At 40.2% G+C, this 17,408-nt stretch overlaps 1 protein-coding gene across 2 annotated transcripts in view; it reads left to right on the forward strand.

Annotated features, from left to right (window-relative positions):
* Positions 1 to 6,594: 6,594 nt before the first annotated feature.
* The window catches only part of PTPRN2 (protein tyrosine phosphatase receptor type N2), a 632,482-nt gene continuing 621,668 nt past the window's right edge, over positions 6,595 to 17,408 (forward strand). For both annotated transcript variants that reach the window (XM_088055089.1, XM_088055102.1), the window contains exon 1: positions 6,595 to 6,802. In XM_088055089.1, the coding sequence (XP_087911215.1) occupies positions 6,679 to 6,802 (124 nt within the window). In that variant the 5' untranslated portion in view covers positions 6,595 to 6,678. The remainder of the gene's footprint in view (positions 6,803 to 17,408) is intronic.

Genomic DNA, 17,408 nt, shown 5'->3' on the forward strand with positions numbered 1-17,408 from the left:
ACAGGGGTCTATTCTTCACAGGTTCTGGACATCCACACATTCCACCTTTGCCTTCTCTTCCAACAACTTCGGACCAAATGCAGCTTCAGCAACCTGTTTCCTGTAGGTATCACTATAAGTGGTATTTGAACAAGTCAGCTAGAATTTCAGATGAGTTTTAAATGAATTTGGGTTCCATCCAGACCTGCAAATGCCTACATTAACAGAAGCTGCTCTCTGCAGCATCCCAAGCAAACCAGCAGGAGAGATTATGTAAATTTTCCTCACACATGCACACCGAAGTGGCTGGTCTGGTACCAAGGCTTCTTACAGTCTTGGAAGTCAGCCCTGAGCACTCATATACAAAGATGTTTAGGTCTTCAGTTAATGTGAGTCACATCTCCCGCTATTCTCACTGGTAATTTTCTCTAGCTGCATTTCATCTCTTAGGCTTTGAACATTCCACTTTAGGCTCCTTTCCAGAAACACATAAAAAACATTATCATTCAGTTATAGCACAGGGAATAAAAGACTGGCTCACATCTTAGCAGTCATAACTAAAATCAACCTACTTTTTTTTTTTTCTTTTCTTTCCCCTTTTTAAACTTCATCAGTTGTGCACTTGTACAGTTCTCTAGGATTTTTCCTTCTGGCTCTCTATTGAGTTCCTGTTCCTCAGTGATACTGAAATATCTAGAGTAAAACTTTTAGTGTGCACCAGAGCAAAGACATTTTCTAATACAATTTTGGAAACAAGAAAAAAAAATCTTTAAAACAGCTGAGAACAGCCAGACAACATGGTTCTTAGATATAACAGAATTGCCATGATATTCATAAAGTCAATCATACCACTATCTTCCATCAAGCAATCTGATATCTTCTAGACCCTGCAAATACTTATTTTCATGCTAAACTGTATCCAGTATGAATTAATTAAAAAATTCTAAGGCTCTGCTAGTTTTATAGACATTAAATGAAAAGTACTGAAAATGGGTGATTTCTGTATCAAATGCTAAAATCCTTTCAAGTACTTTTAGTTACACTATGAATTATTCAACAGTTGAAAAAGGAAGACCACAATCACTGCTGATGTGACCTTGGACTGTACATTTTCACACTAGTTAAAGACTTTTCCCTTTAGGAATTTTCTATTCCTTTGTCCCAAAACTTTGTCCCTGAATTCAGAATACAACCGCCAAATGGAGGTGAGTATTTGTACTGCTGTGGAGAGAGTGGTATGACTTTAGGTCTCAGTAATCCAGGCTTCTGTAGAGCTTCTCATGCTTTAAACTTATTGTCTGAGGCACAGGATGGCTTTTTGTTTATAACTATTGTTTATATTTAATATAATATATAATATATATAACATAATATAATATATAATAGTTATTGTTTATAACAATTGCAGAGTAAAGTCCCTCCTTCTTAATTACTTTAAAATACTGTTTAAATTTATATTTTAAAAAATGTGTACATGGAATCAATTATACATTTTCTTTTACTGAAAAGATCAAATACACAAAACTATATAACCACACCTGTACTTTTTCAACATACATGAGTAAAAGAAGCTACTGGTCAAGTGCATAGTACAAAATTTCTATTAAATTTTCTTGATAGTTTTAATACCAAGGGTGATTACAGCTTTTGCAATACAGTTGCAATACTCCCCTGACATAATTTGAATATAAATCTTCTGACTTTAAACTTTCCATCAACAATAGTGAATAAATGTAACTAAAATATGCCAGGATATGAATGTGTGAACAGTTCTGCAGTTGCTGTTTGAGTGTCTGTGCAAGATCACTCTGAAGTGTTCAGTACATGTCACTGCCAGAGCAGAGTTTATGACTGCTCACACCAACAACCTGCAAAGTGGCAATTGGTGCTGCTCCTCTTGTAACCATGGCACCCCAAGATATGGCTCTAGAGATGGTTTCTGTGCCCTCATTTTTCACAGTCTTGTGAAAGTCCTCAAATCACACTCAAGGTGCAGGAGGCTCACTGCTGCTCAAGCAGCTCTTTCTGCCCTCAGAAAGGTGTGGTGAAGGTTACACGTGCATCAGAGCCTTCAAAATCTCCCCCAGTGTCTGTAGATATATCTACAGGTTTTGAATATTTTACCTACATCCTCTCAAGCCATAAAATGGGAATAATAAAACAGTATAAATTCTGTCTTTTCTGGGCACGGATATAGCACAAAGCCTCTCCATCTCTTTCTCTTCTCTTTTCTTTCACCCTTAACCCCCCAATACATCTTAAAGCTCTGCCAAGATATCTAGGTTACTGGATCTGAGATAAACTGCCTGGTAGGTATTGTTCCCTGTGGACTTTAGGCCCATTAGCAGAACAAATGATCTTCAATTAACGTGCTCAGAAGTCTTGATTTGGGCAGGGGGGAGTGGAGGGGACAGGGAGATGAGAGGAAGAAAGAAAACAAAGAAGCTAATTTTAATGCTTCTTTTTTCTCTAAGGGCTTGTTTGTCTGTGCAGGTAGAGTGTATTTAGCATAGCTGGAACTGACCTTTTGTTCAGGCTCTTCTTTATACTTGGATAAACTGACAAATGTCTCTGTGATCCTTAGATGAAATATGCACTTCTATCCAGTAAAAATATAAAATTTCTACAATTACATAGGTGTACCTATGCTTATAAACAGACCTGCAGGGGCTTTCAGACATGACCTCAGTAACTAAGTACAGAGTAAAACTCAGATGTTACCTTTGTGTTCTAAGTTCTAATACTTAGTCTCTAACTGTCCTGTATCATTTAAATTCTGTTTACAACATTTTATTCATATCACAATTATTTACAAATTGGTAAGTATGAAGAGTATTTTCCTTTTGTGTATCTTTATGCCTAACTTATTCTCTGGCAAAATTCTACTTTAACTGAATCCTGTGTTTATTTTTTACACCCAGTCAATGTCTGGTTTGTGCAATTTTGGCACTTTTTGTTCTTACATCTCTAAAAAAATTTACCATTAACTCAATTACCAGCTGATTAAGTCCCTACTCCTAATATTTCATTCTAAACAGTAATAAATAAACAAAATAAATGCTATAATGATCTTCTTGCCTCTCCCATGCTAAACTACTGCCTACAAGGTCTTTTCTAGCAGGGCCATTTGCTTTTAGTATAATCTTGAATGGGCCAGTGAAATTGAGGGAGGCTGACCTAAATATCCAGTGGTTAGTTAATGTATTTGAATCAACTAGAGCAAAAATTTGAACCTTTAAAAGACCAGGCCACACAGGTGTCCTGGCTACTGGGCTAGTTATCCATCCTGAGATCATTTCTGTCCCCTTCTGTATCTTTTTTTCTAGCCTTTACTAGTGTTTTTTTGATTAAAACATGTATATTTCTCATGAAAAACCTTAGTCAGACAACACAGCATTTTCAAACAGAAAAATGTTCCCTTGAAAAACTCCTGTTCAGCTGTGGTTGCCATGGATAAGGATGTAAATCTTTCACATGCATAAAATCATATAGATTATCCAGCTCTCCTTTTACTTTGCCTAGCATGTTTTTCACATCTAAATGGGCATCATAAAAAGACTTAACTCCAGCAATTAAGGACATGCTAAACCTCAATGTGTTATTCACTGGGCTGAATTCTTCAGTTCTGTGATTTCCAATGTCATTATTTCATGAAGTGTCACACTCACCTCCAGACACATTAGCAAGGGAGAGCTGATATTGTACCCTCTCAGCCACCATTCAATATCTTTAGAATCCCTTGCCAAAAAGATTTAAATATGCCCTTACAGAAATAATTTGCTGATACTGTTTTTTTCAAAACTATCAAGTCCTACAGTTCTGTTTGAGCCCCACAACGTCCCTGACTTCAGGAATGGAATAATTTCTATAGTGTTTCTAGGAATTTTCACAAATGACTTGCACACTTCAGGATTTCTTTTTCCACAGTTCAGAAACTTATTGAAAACATGGTAAGAAAAACCACAATCAAAACAACCCCACAAGGTTGGTAGACCTGAACATGGATGCTTAATTTATTATATGAAGTATTGAAAACCTTGGCACTTAGAATTGTCTTGATAAAAAGACTGTGAACCAGCAAGGAAGCTGCATGTGACATGCTACTTACACTGTGATACTGTTTTTCATCTAATTTGCACACAGACTCAAGCCTTGCAGTTTTTACACTTCATTAACAAAATTCATTATACCTAATACACATTACTTCAATCTGCCTGCTCCTGGGGCTTTAAGATAGATCTGTGTATCTTTGTTAGGTGAAGCCTAATACAAAACTGTAAAATACATCCAGGCAGGGAATGCCTTGCACTTCCCAGTCCTGAGAATTGCTACTTGAGTTATCTCCAAATGCCTAATTCACCTACTGATTGACTCTTTACTCTTTCCTTGACACCTGATTCCTGTCTTTACTGTATTTGTATATTCAAGGATTTCTTCCTGTCCTCGATGAATGCCCTTTCTTGTCCTGATTTTTCACATTGCTTCAAGTGCTTTTGAACAAATGTCCTTGTTTTGCTAATCCTCTGCACAGAGTGGCTATGAGAATTTTAATTTCCTTTTAAAATCTGCATAGTATTTGATCATAAATTCACAGGAACTATGCAAATCATTCCTTGCAGAGCTGCACTAACTACCAGTAATATCACTGCTATTTTGTATTTTGACGTACAACTTGTTCTCTCGCTGTGCCTGCCATTTGCTGCTTTCTTACCTTCAGTTGTTTTGCAGTTCTGTGCTAATTCTGATGACCTTTTTCCTTGTTCCCACTACTAGCTTTTAAAGCCAGATGGTTTGCATAACCCATGAGAATATACTAATTTATGTTTCAGCACTTTCATTTCTCATCTTGTCCTTTCCACAGAACGCTTTTCCCTCCTTTTTTGTTTCTCCCCTTTTAGTGCTCAAATTTCTCTCAATGTCGTCAAAATTGATTTTTCTGAGGTAAAGGGACCTTTTGGCTTAGTGAAACCACTCTCCTGCAAGACATAAACACTCGTGTAACAGACCTCAAGAGCAGAAATCGTCAAAAAGACCATCCAGTATCAATACATTTTTTTAAAATTTTCTGTTTTCTGAATGAAGTTTTGCTCTTTTTTGCATCTGAGTCACCAACCTTAACCACAAAGGAGGTGATTTTGCATCAGTTCTAGAAGCAATTATATTTTTTTTTTCCCAGCACAGAGGTTCATGCTTTCCCTCAGAGCAAAACTGAGAGGATAAGTGTATTTTGCAGCTGTCTGTAAGTGCCCCTTGTTCTCCCCATGAGCTCCAACCCAGCCCCCCTGCTCCAAGTCTTGGAAGTGTGCAAGGAGGAAGACCTCTGCTCTTCCAGGGTTAGTCTGATATGTGGATTTCTGTTATTTGCTTTTCTGTTCCATGGCATAGCCACTTCATGTACTACAATTTTTACTCTTTTTAAAAATCTCGAGTGTGTCTCAGTCTGGTTAAAGCCAGCGATGAAGCATGTAGAGCTGTTTACCTGAAGTATGAAGAAGGTTGTGGGAACCTGAAACTTCAGGGAGGAATAAAGTAGATGTTTAGGTGACAGAGGGGGCTGCGACCAGCATCACTTTTTGTGGCATGGAGCTGGCTGCCCTGGCCAAAAGCACATTCCCCCTGTATGGAGACATGGCACCTGTGCTGTGTCACCTTGGTGGCTTTGACTGCTGCATTAAAGGCTGAGTGTTGCTACAGTGAATTTGTGAGAAAAGGAGAGCCTGTGAACCAGGAGGGACTCCATGAGCTTGAAACTCCTGATCCCTCCTGGCAGCCTGGACTGATGCTCCCACTTGCATGGAGTGATTTGGGAACAGGACGGGGAGGATGAACATGTCACATATGTGGATGTCTCCCAGGCAAACTCACAGAGGTGTCTACCTGAAGGCTCATTAAATCCTTTGGAATAGCCAGTAATTTTTGTGGAGGAAGCACTGGTACACAAACAGCTGCTGAGGAGACCACAGGGTGGATCCACTCAGCTGACACATGTTTCAGGACAAAACTTTGATAGGATGAAGTGGTTTCACAGTATCCCAGAATTTCTAGAGTTGGAAGGGACATCTGGAGATTACCTTGTCCAACCTCCCCGCCAACAGCAGGGTCACCCGGAGCAGGTAATGCAGGAACATGTCCTGGGGGGTTTGGGATGTCTCCAGAGAGGGAGACTCCATGACCTCCGTGGGCAGCCTATTCCACTGCTCCGACACCCTCAACATAAAGAAGTTCTCCATCTTGTTAAGGTAAAACTTCTTGCGTTTCAGTTTATGGCCATTGCCCCTGTACGGCTCCATTGTTTCCCCGTACAGGTGTGTGAAACAAGCACATTAACTCCCCTCCCATGCCCAGCCATCTTTACGGGGGCTGCCGGCGGAGGCGGCGAGGATCCCGGCCTCCGCCAGGGCCGGTGCGGGTCACGGGGCCGGGGCAGCCCCAGCCTTGCCGCCCTTGCCCGTGGGAGCCGCTTCACTTCCCCGGGTCCCGGCGGGGCGGAGCGGGCGGCGGAGAGCGCTCCCCCCTCACGGCTGCCGGGCGGGCCGGGGCGGGGCCGGGGGCGGGCGGCGCCGGTCGCTGTCCTGGGTGTTGAATCTGCTGCGGCTGCCGGAGCCGGGGAGCGGCCGCGGGAGGCACAGGGCGGGCGGGCGGCATGGAGTGAGGACTGGCGACGGCGGGCAGGGGAGCGGGGCGTGCGATGGGCCAGGCATGATGGGCGCGCTCGGCTCCGTCCTCCCGCTGCTGCTGCTGCTGCTGCCGCCGCCGGCGGTGCTCGCCGCCGCCCCGCGCATCCAGCCGCCCTCCGCGGGGGCCGCCGCCGAGGCGCGGATCGGTGAGTGGGGCGAGGGGCGGGGGGCGCGGGGCTGGCGGGGATCGCTCCCCGCGCTGCTGCCGGAGCTTCCCCGCAGGCAGCTCGGCAGGGCCCCGGCGGCCGCGCCCGCACGGCGGACGCTGAGGAGCCCGGCCGCCCGTCCCTCTCCACCGGCTCCGGATAAGCGGCCCCGTCCGCCGGTGCCTCACCGCCGGCTCTGGATACGGAGCTCCGTCCGCAGGTCCCTCACCGCCGGCTCCGGATAAGCGGCCCCGTCCTTCGGTGCCTCAGCACCGCCTCCCGCTGCCTGTCCCCGTCCCCCGGTCTTTCACAACCCTCTCCCGGTCCCTCTCACCTCTTGCCCCCGCTCCGCCCGCAGCCCTGCCCCAGGCGTGTCCCGTCTCTGAGGACACCTCTGCGGGGCCGCTCTCCCCCGCTGTCCCCGCATGCTGAAAACTTCCGCCAGGGCTCACGAGGCCCCTGGAACCGAGGTGCGCCAGTGGCGAGTCCACGAAAATGCTTCCAGCCTCCACAACCCTTCTCCCGGTTTGTTGTATTCAGCCCATTGAACTGCCCTTATTCTTGATGGAGACAGGAAATCTCCGGGCCACAATTCCCCAGGTCCAGCCTGTGGTGGAGTCCCCCCTCCAACTCATGCTGCTGGAGGTGGAAGTCAGCACTGCCTCCGGGTTAAGGCTCTTTCAGAGCTGTCAGAAAAATCCCCAGTGCTGCCCAGTGCAGACCATTGAACAGCTGCTTTCTCTTGAGATACTCTCCACCGACCCCTTCTCCATTTAGAAGGTACTATCTGCACTAAGAATCCCCACCTGTGAAGTGACCCGCAATGGCATGAAGGGATCCTGAAAACAAACTCTATGTGTTTCAAATCGATGCAATTCTCTTGTGACACTCTCCCTGGCAGTCCTTTCCTTGCACTGAGACACTCAGCACTGTATGCTCACCTGAATTGTGTATTATTACTCATATCTGTTAATAGAGTCAATCTCATTTCACTTACAGTATCTTCCCAAAGCTCACTTTAAGTCAAGAAGGTCATGAACAGGAGAATTTTGTATTTTTTCCCATTTTAGTATCTACCTAGGGCGGTTATGGAGATCAGAGTGAAAGCTACACAAACTATCCCTAAGAAATCTTTTTCTAAGACAAAAAAATTAAATTCCTTTAAGAAACAAAGGAAGCCTTCCAGAGGGATATTGCTGCTGTTTTACTCATGTACATTCTGTTTATTAAGAAGGAATTAAAATCAGCTGACCGTGTTTTTAATGAATGTCAAGTAGCAATAAAAATGAGCTATTGTGCTTGCTATAGTGAAGGTAGTGATGCAAGGTTTTAAGGAGAAATGGTTTGGACTGGATTTATCCATCCCTCCTCTCTCCTGGTTGCTATAGATATAGTCTGTTTCTCCTAATCTGCTGAATAGAAAGCTTGCATAAAAATATTGCAAGTAATAGCTGTAATTTTTACCTTTAATAATGCAATAGCCTGCACTGTGCTTTCGAAGTAGTCAGATTTTGATTCTCTCTCCCTAAACACAACCTGCAAATCAGTTTGGGTCACAGAGTATTTTTTCAGTTTGTTGTAGCTGAAACACAAAAGCAATGTGTGTGTTTGTTACTTCCCTCCAGCTTCCCTGTGCTCCTGCCTCGGCAAGGATCTCTGCCTGCCAGTTAAGGCTGTCCTTGAGTGGAAAGGACTGGGGGAAGAGCAGCCTTGATTTTACACAGTGAATCCACTGGTCTGGAGGTATAATTTGGAGGCATTTCAAAGGCAGCAAAACAAGCTGAGCCTCCCTACTTCTTGCTGGGATAGGGACCTCACTGTTATCTCATGGATCTCTGTGAAAGATGGGAAGAGATTGATTGTGTTTGACAAGATGCAGAAAAATGTTTGCATTACTTGAAGTGAAACAGTTTTAGCTGTCTCTTCATTAGAATACCTTTATTTCTTTTATTGACCAGTGTTTCAGATCTCATTAATCTTGAGTTCAAAGTATTTATTATTGTAGATTCTGTTCAATTTTGGAGTACAATTTTTAGACACAATCAGGAGACATAACTGTAATTGTACAAGATATCAGAGTTTTGGGGTTATTTGTGGTTATATGTGAAAGATACTAATTTGGTTTCTTCTTGTGGACAGTCTCATCTTCTTTAATTGAAAATTGAAGACAGATGCATTATGAGAGCTCTAGAATGTGTGCTGAAAACTGCCTTAAAAGCAAAGTAATTATAGAAACATATTTTTATTATTTTTGTTTTCCCCCATTATTTCAGGAACTCTTCCTAAAAGTTGTTTCAGAAGCAGAAGTTCATGACCTTTACCATTTCAAGGGATGGATTAATCCAATTTAATACCTACCCACTTTTTGATGGTCAACTTTTGTCTGCACTTTTGTCCAGTATAGTGAGCATCTTTAAGTGTTGACCTTTCTTTTGCAACATAACGTCTTTTACAAACTTGTTAAAGAAATGAGAAGATTTGAAGTTGGAGTTAACAAAGATACAAGATTTTAACTTCTGCTTCTGCCTCTATAATTGATGAAGTTTTGTTGATTGTTCCTGTGGGGAGGTGTTTTGTTAAGGTGCACTTACCAACAGAAGCGCATACTCTTCCATTTCTTGACATTTACCTTTCATCATTCATCATTCTGTGATGATTTATAGTAGCATTTTAAATGGAACAAATAAATATAAGTGCATTTTTTCCCCCTCTCTTTTTCTTGCCTAGGTCTAGGTCAGGAGAGAGATTTTTATCTTTTTCACAAAAAAAATATAAAAATTGACTGGGTGCATAGTAGTATTCATTAGTCCTTAATGAAACAATGGGGTTGGGAGTTCAATATTCTAAAGAAATATTTATTCATTTATAAGACACATTTAGAAGTTAAGATTATGGAACTTCTTTTTAAGTGTTTTACAAAGTAATCATCTGTGGAAAAATACATTCTGATCATGTTTGCTCAGTTCTAAAGGTTTGGGTTATTCCATTCTTATCTTGATGGTCGTAACACTAAGAAGCTTCAATTATAACTGCAGCTCCAATTACTAAAATATTTTCATTGCACAGTTTTTAAAGTAGACTAACTGATTCAGAAAGTTGCAGTGGTACTTTATTTTCATTTTAGGTAGGCAGGGTGAGATAGAGAACTCGATAACAAAGTAAGCTGTGAACATTCTTAATCAAGTTCTTTCATTAGTACTTAAAACACCAGTATTTTATAGCAGAAGTTGTACTCGTATGTTTCAGAAAAGAGTAAATGTGCTTGCTGCAGCGCCATCACATTGACCTCTAATGTGTAAAATGATGCTTATAACCTTCAGTGAATATAATTTTGCAATATAATTTGATCTTTTGTGCTGTGTGCAATCCCATTTTTCAGTATGCATTTTCCTCTTAAATGAGTACATTGATATGCTGTGGAGATTTCCAGAAACATTTGTTCCACACTCAACATAAATTTGTTCCATACACTGTGTAAAAGCTCCTTCAGAGTTGTATTGAAGTAATCACAGGCAGAATATTTGTCTGTCAAATGAGTGTGAATTTAGTTTTTAACTTGCTAACAAAAAGACAAGTCAATTTCAGCTTATAAATATGAAATTTACTGCTAAACCTTTAGCTGTGAGTTCCTGACACATACAGTGTTTTACATTTCTCTAGGATTTAAATGTAATTGAGGATAGAAATTTTATTCAAAGACTTAAAAAATGTTGCATGTTAAGTTTAGTACTTTCACAAAGTACTGTGTGCATATTTAACCACTGAAAAAATATTTGAGAGGTGGGTTAGGAGTTCCAAGCAGCTAAAGTTGATCAGAATTAAGAAACTGCAAGAGCAGGGACTTCAGTTGCTATTGGTGAAAGGCATCTCTCCAGTGTTGATTCTTAAATTGCAAGAGAGTTAAATAAAGAGTAGGACAGGTGAAAAAATTATTTATTTAGATATTTTGCATTTCATTCAGTGTTTTGAACAATTGCCAAAGGAGGCAGTGACAGAGAACATTTCTCCATGGATGTTTCATGGGGAATAGTGAAGAAGTGTGTCTTGGTTTAGTTCTTACTGGATGGATGTTACCTTAAAACTCCCATAGCTGTTGTTCTCAGCCATCATTGTTAACTGCTTTGAAGATCCATGAGGACAGAAGTTTTGCTTCTTGCAGCAATCGAGCTGAAGCTCACTGAAGTCAATGTCAACCTTCCCATTGACTTTAGTAGCATTTGGATCAAAGTTCTGGTTTGAGGCTTGTAGCAGACTGGCTGAGAAAGTAGGAGAATTAGAGTGTTACCATCTGTTCAGTACAAAAAAAATTGCCTGACTTACCAGCTCCATTAATTTGGAACTTCTCATAGGCACTCCGGTTTTTTAATAACATCTTTATTTGATGTAATTATTGATGGTGGAGTGTAATTTATGATATAAAATTAGAAAATAAAAATAACAGCAAAATAATTTAATTAAGACAAGGCTGTGTGCTCAGAATGTGAAGGATTCAGAGTAGGAAACTGGATTTTTCCCTTCATCAAAAATATTTTTGCATATCCTAGAAATATTTCTTAAGTTATCAGTTACGTTAAAAAGCAGCTTTAAGGTAGATTGATATCAAGGCATGTCTATCTGTCAGTTCCACTGAATTACAGGTAAGAACATGCATTAATATTATTAATCCATCATTCCATGACTGTTCTACAATAGCTTTTTTTTACTATAACTTGTTTGTGTTCAAAGTTGCACATGGACAGGAAGTGAATTATTTCTCTATCAGTCAAAGGAAGCAGTTGCAGGGTGCTCTTAAGGTTGTTCATAAGATGGGATGTCTTGGGAGTTTTTTTGTGTTCTTGTTTGTCCTGCTGACTGAGAGAAAACAGAGAAGTTTTTGTCAGGATAAGCTTATCTCTGCTTTCTACCTGGGTGTGCCCCAACACTTCTAAACTGCACCACACCATCATAATGCCATGACGCCAGTCAGCCTGCTGAGAGGGAATTGCATTCCTCCTGGTGGTTAGATCCCGGAACATTTGGGCAGGTCCTCTAAGACAGCCCAGGGCAGGTCATGTTGACACACTGCTGATGACAGGCAGTGGCCTGTGTACTCTGTGACTGTCAACAGTGTGGGTTATAGACAGCACTGTGGTGAGACTGCCATGGAGAGGAAAGTGCAGCTGCAGTCCCTGGGGTTGCTGAGCTCATTGAGAAGCAGCAGCTGAGGTCCCCTGTGTCAGACAGATTTCCACTGCCTGGAAAGAGAGCATAAGAACATGAGCTCAGATGTAGGTGGTTGCCATCATTCATATGTATCCAAATCCATAAGAGGACTTGTGCAAGTCAAAAGGCAGCGTGTATTCCAGCTTTTGGTCTCATCCCACTAACAATGTAGCCTAACATTTAGCTAAAATGTCTGCAGTTATTCATACAAAATCAGTGTATCTACTCTCTTGCTATAACTTGTGCTGCTGCTTACAAGCAGATTTGGGAAGAAATTCAGTAACTGGAGGAAAGATTGATTTGGTTTTGGTCATAACTTTGGTAGAGGATGAAAAGTCTCCAAGAGGCAAAGTTCACTGCTAGCTTCCATCACAGGAGTGCTGAGCTGGATGGGTATTTGATTTGGCTCAGCATGGTCATTATTAATTAATCTAGGAAGGCAGTGAGTAATGTTGTTGTTGGTCAAACAGTTTTATATTTGCAAATGAGGAGTGAGCAGGTGAAGATGCAGATGAAGAAAGGAAGCAAGCAGAAGAGAAGTCAAGGAATAGAGAGGGTCATGTTGGGATGTGGATATTTAAAGGACAGAATGAGAAATTAAATCTTTAGAACAGGATATTGGAAATGGAGATCAGTGAATTATATATGATCTGAAAAGATATAAATTTAAGATTAAATGGAATTACTTTTTCTGTTGGAGGAAACAGTCAATTGCAGCAGCAAACCTGAGATGTTCAGTGGATCAGTTTGAGGCATGAGAAAACGAAGGTGACTAGAAGGATAAGGGATTTGCAAAATAAAACTATTAACTCATGCTTTCAGGCCAAAGCTGTGGTAAAAAAATGGAGTCAAGAAATGCATATACACTATGAGAAACTGCTCTGGGAATAGAAAGGATTTATTTCTCTTAATGTAAGATTTGGGAATCATCTAACTAAATGTAATTAATTGAGCTAATCACTCTAGGCTCCTTTTAACCTGTTTCTAGTTTATAAATTTCAATTAATTTTACCCAACTGTACATATCTAACACAGGTCAGAGAATGTCTCCCTGACTGCAGCTATTGCTTGACACTTACTATTATCTTAATACATTTCCCAGGCTAGGGCAAGTATCTGTAGATATCTACCTGGTAGGTACTTCAGCTCTTCAAAAACCAGATGTTCAGGTTAATCTTGGGGAGAGTTAAACATATTTGGAGAGTGATTCACCTGTCTTTCCTCACTAGGTGAGACTAATGAAGTAGCTTAAACTAAAGATAGGTTGCTTGAGATCACCAGCTACATTTCTTCAAAACCTTTCTGAGATCTATATGTCTTGCCAGTGAGCTGTTTAGGGAGGTTCTGTGAGTAGTCAAACAGGTTTGTCACATAAAGGACTGAAGTAAGGTGGCTGATGGATATTTGTAATACTTGAAAGAAATTTTCTCTGAGAAAATTAGCCTCTGGTAATTGCAAACAAGTGAAGGTGACCTCTAAATATGACAGAGGAGAAATGGGCATAACAGAATGAGCAGGCAAAGAGAAAAGAGCAGGCAGATGTGCAGGGGATCTGCAGGCAAGACAGAGGCAGGGGAGTTCGGTATTGGAGAGCTGAAGGAAGGGGAGCATGAAGACATGAGTTATGGACAGTGAAGTGAAAGCATGAAGGGAATGGATGTTAATGTGTGCATACATTAATGAGCTTTCTTATGTGAGTTTTAAGGCCTTTATTTGTGACGTGGTGGAAGGGTTCATTCATCTATTCACCAACCACTGTATTCTCTATTCTATATATCAACCATTCCACAGTGCCAGTACACTACTGCATTCTCAGTAAGAGTTTGCCATTCAGAACAGCTGTACTCATCCAACAGTTAGAGTTTTACTTTTGAAAAGACTAGAGGAACTTAACTTTAGTTTAATAGATTTATAATATTTATACATATATTATAAATAAATAATATATATATAAATAATATATATAAATATTCATCTTACTGTGTTTTTTTTTTCCCTATAGTTTGTCTCAGCAAATGGTACTTAAATACCAAACATAGTTTGTTGATACACAGTGTCTCTAGATGGAGAGTTAGTGCTTACAATGCCTACCTATTTTTCTCCAAGTAACACATTGATTAAACAAACTGTTTTTACATGTAAAATGAGTAACTAGAAGTTTTATGGGAAGTACAGCTGGTTGTAGTGGGTGTCAGGTCTCTCTTCTTTCAGTCATAGCTTAGCAGCATGCAATGATGGTTACATAAGCTTGAAGTCACAGCCAGCAAGCACAAGATAATGTGCAGAGATAGATTTGCCTCCCAAAATGTCACTTCCAGATGTCCTCATAGAAGACAATGCAGCAGGGACCAAACACACACTGTGTATTGCAATGAATTAAAAAGTCCAACAAAACTCAGGAAATATCCAGATACATGGAACCCTCCCTTTTTTACTCCCTCTTTCCTAGTTAATCTTTGATCTGCCGAGTTTGAGCCTCAACATATTCTCCAAAGTACCTTATGAAAATCAGTCGTGGATGGGGTGAATGAGGTGTTTTGAATTTCTGGTGCACAGAAATCTTCTGCTCACATCTGCAGGAGATAATTACCTGTCTGTTGCTCCCCTAAAAGGGGTAAAGATATTATAACCTCTTCTCTTCTTACGGTTCTGCTGTGCACCAAGAGCAGTTGTCTTTTCTCTAGAACTTTTTCAGCTGATTGATAAAATTCAGTTAAACTCAGAGCAGTTGGTTCAGGCAACAGCTTTACCTGGAAGGTCATACCTCTTCTTCAGGCCTGAGGAAGAGTTTGTGTGTTAAGAAATTGTCTGTTTTCTTCAACTACTACCAGCCTGCAGCTTTGCAGTACAGAATGGCAGTAACAAAATGTTATGCTATTCCTGACATTGACTGTTGATCTTGCTTTTGTAAAAGGTATTGGTTTGGATAAAATAAAAAAAAAAAAATGGACCTAAACCACAGCCTTTCTCACAAGCAATGAAACCAGTGCTGTTATTAGTGCTGGTGTCCATGACATGGCAACAGGGAGATGGATTTTGGGGGTAGGATTAGTTTATGCCGCTGTTTCTCTTAAGGTCTCAAAGACGTGAAATTTGTGTCTGTGTAAAACATAGTCTCCTATTAATCTGGCCTCTCTTAAAGAGTAGATTTATAAGTCAGACATTACATTGTATTTGCACTTTAGCACTGAATTAAAAAAAAATAGCATCAAAGATTATAGGCCTTTATTAATGTGGATAAATCACCACTGAATAATGTGCATGTTTATTCTCTTTTTTTTGGAGAATGTATGTATTGTTTATTTTTCTTGGAAAAAATGGTTTGTTATAATTTTAATTGGTAGTGTGGAATACTTTATATATAAAATATTTATGCTTCAGCTTTATTTGATATCTGATGTGATAGATATTAACCATCAAATACTTTCAATGAGCTATTACTCATGAAATCTTCCTTCCTGTTCTAGATTTCATCAAAGCTCAGTAGTCTCAGTATGTAGTCAGTCAATGCCTTACTCAGACTAGCAAAATCTTCCACCAAGCCTCTTCTGACACCTGGCCACGCCTCCCAGCCCAGGTTCTCAGCTAAACACTGGCTCTTACTTCCATGGCATCAATCTGTGGATTAGGCAACTCCTTCCATTTGTAGGAGATGGCTGTGCTCACTGGTGACTATCCCAATTCTTTAATGCCCTAAAGGAAATTTGGGAATTAGTCATCTGTCATGACTGTTTGGACATAGCTGAATATTAATGAAAAAAAGATACCAAGCTAAATATCAGCAAGCATTTAGGTAGGTCACCTTGGAGGTAGTGACACAGTCGACAGACCTAACTCCAATTCCCAAATATTTTCCAGAGCAGAGTATTCATTAAATTTTGATTTTTACTTGGTCTATATTTAAGAAGTATCTGTTTGGCTGTGTTTATTTTATTTTGCTCCTTTTTTTTCCCTCTTGAAAACTGGAGTCTGGTTCTGCAAATTTGTCTTACCTCAATTTTAAAGTTGTTAAAATATTTTCGTTAGTACTACCTACCTGGAAATTTATTTTAGTTAACTAGGTCAGCTGGTAAATACAGTTTATTGACATATGTTAGATGCAGGGGATAAATTCCAAGGACAAAAAGCAGCTATAAAAAAGTGACAAGAATGGAAACTGAAATTTTGAAGGAAAACCCAAAGTTAACTGATGCTGTCTGGTGAATTTCCATTGTAAGAGCTGCAGAAAAATAAAACAATCGTGTTCTTTGGAAACAATCATTCACACTTTCAGACAATATAAAATTTATTATGCTATAATCAAGTGGCATTTGAAGAGCAGAATGGGAAGGTTGTTTTAGTACTGTATGTGCTGGGTTTTCTGCTGCCCAACAAAAAGATCTAGGGATTAGGGCGGGTTATTTTCTCTCCATTTGCTTTTGTTTCTCTGAGTAACACCTGCTCTAACGAGTTTGTAATCTGAAAGTAAATAACTGAGCAGGGAGGAGGAAATGGACACAACACACAGGCTTGAGAATAAACAGCTGTCAAATGGCTGCTGTTTCAGAAAGTGGAACACACTGCTTTGATGGAGGATCTGATTCAGCTTGAATGAAGGAACTGATCACACCCAGTTGTCAAACTTTCCTAATTGAAGAATTACTTGGGAGAATTCTAGAACAATATGTTATCCTCTTCAGATTATGGAACTATTTTCACAGTTTAGCAGGTAGGGAACAGCATTGAAAGGATCAGCTACCCACTGATGGTGTGGCTATGCAGGTTGTAAAAGGAGTGGGATTGTGCTGCTCTCTCTTAACTTGCAGTTTAGGGAGCTCATGCCAGAGAGACTAAATTAAATAGCAGTGCATTAAAGGGGATGAGCTTCACCTAAATCTTCATGAAACTGCCAGAATCTGAATTTATGTCACATATGTTTGACCACCTAACACTCTTGTCGTTCAGTGTCTTTCTTTTTGTCCATCTGGAATTAGAATAATATCAACTTGCTTTCAGATTAAAGTTCATCTCTGCATGAGGAGACTTGGCTATCAAGAGAGGTGTATAAAATACAACCTTTAACGAGTAGCTTCACCAGTTTTCCAGAATTTGTTTCTATGTTTGGTATAAATTACAGGGGTTGTAGGTTCAGTTCCTTTTGATGTCACTGGTTCCTGGATTTAAGGTCATTTAAGACACCAAATATTTAAACAGGGTTTGCCTGATTTTATAGAATATGTTTAGCTCTATTTAAGAAAAAGCATTACCAAATAAATATTTGAATATTTTCTTTTGAGTCAGTTTTCCATTGGCTCTGTTGCAGTCTGGAAGATATACTTGGCTCAGAAGTCCAATGTTTTCCTTAAAAGGAAAGTAATTATCCTCAAGTAAAGTAATTATCAGAATGCTTAATTACATTTCCTAG

This window comes from Pseudopodoces humilis, chromosome 1 (genome assembly GCF_049639895.1).
Source record: "Pseudopodoces humilis isolate 2021_Gansu_Grassland_sample_001 chromosome 1, ASM4963989v1, whole genome shotgun sequence".
Taxonomy (NCBI): domain Eukaryota; kingdom Metazoa; phylum Chordata; class Aves; order Passeriformes; family Paridae; genus Pseudopodoces; species Pseudopodoces humilis.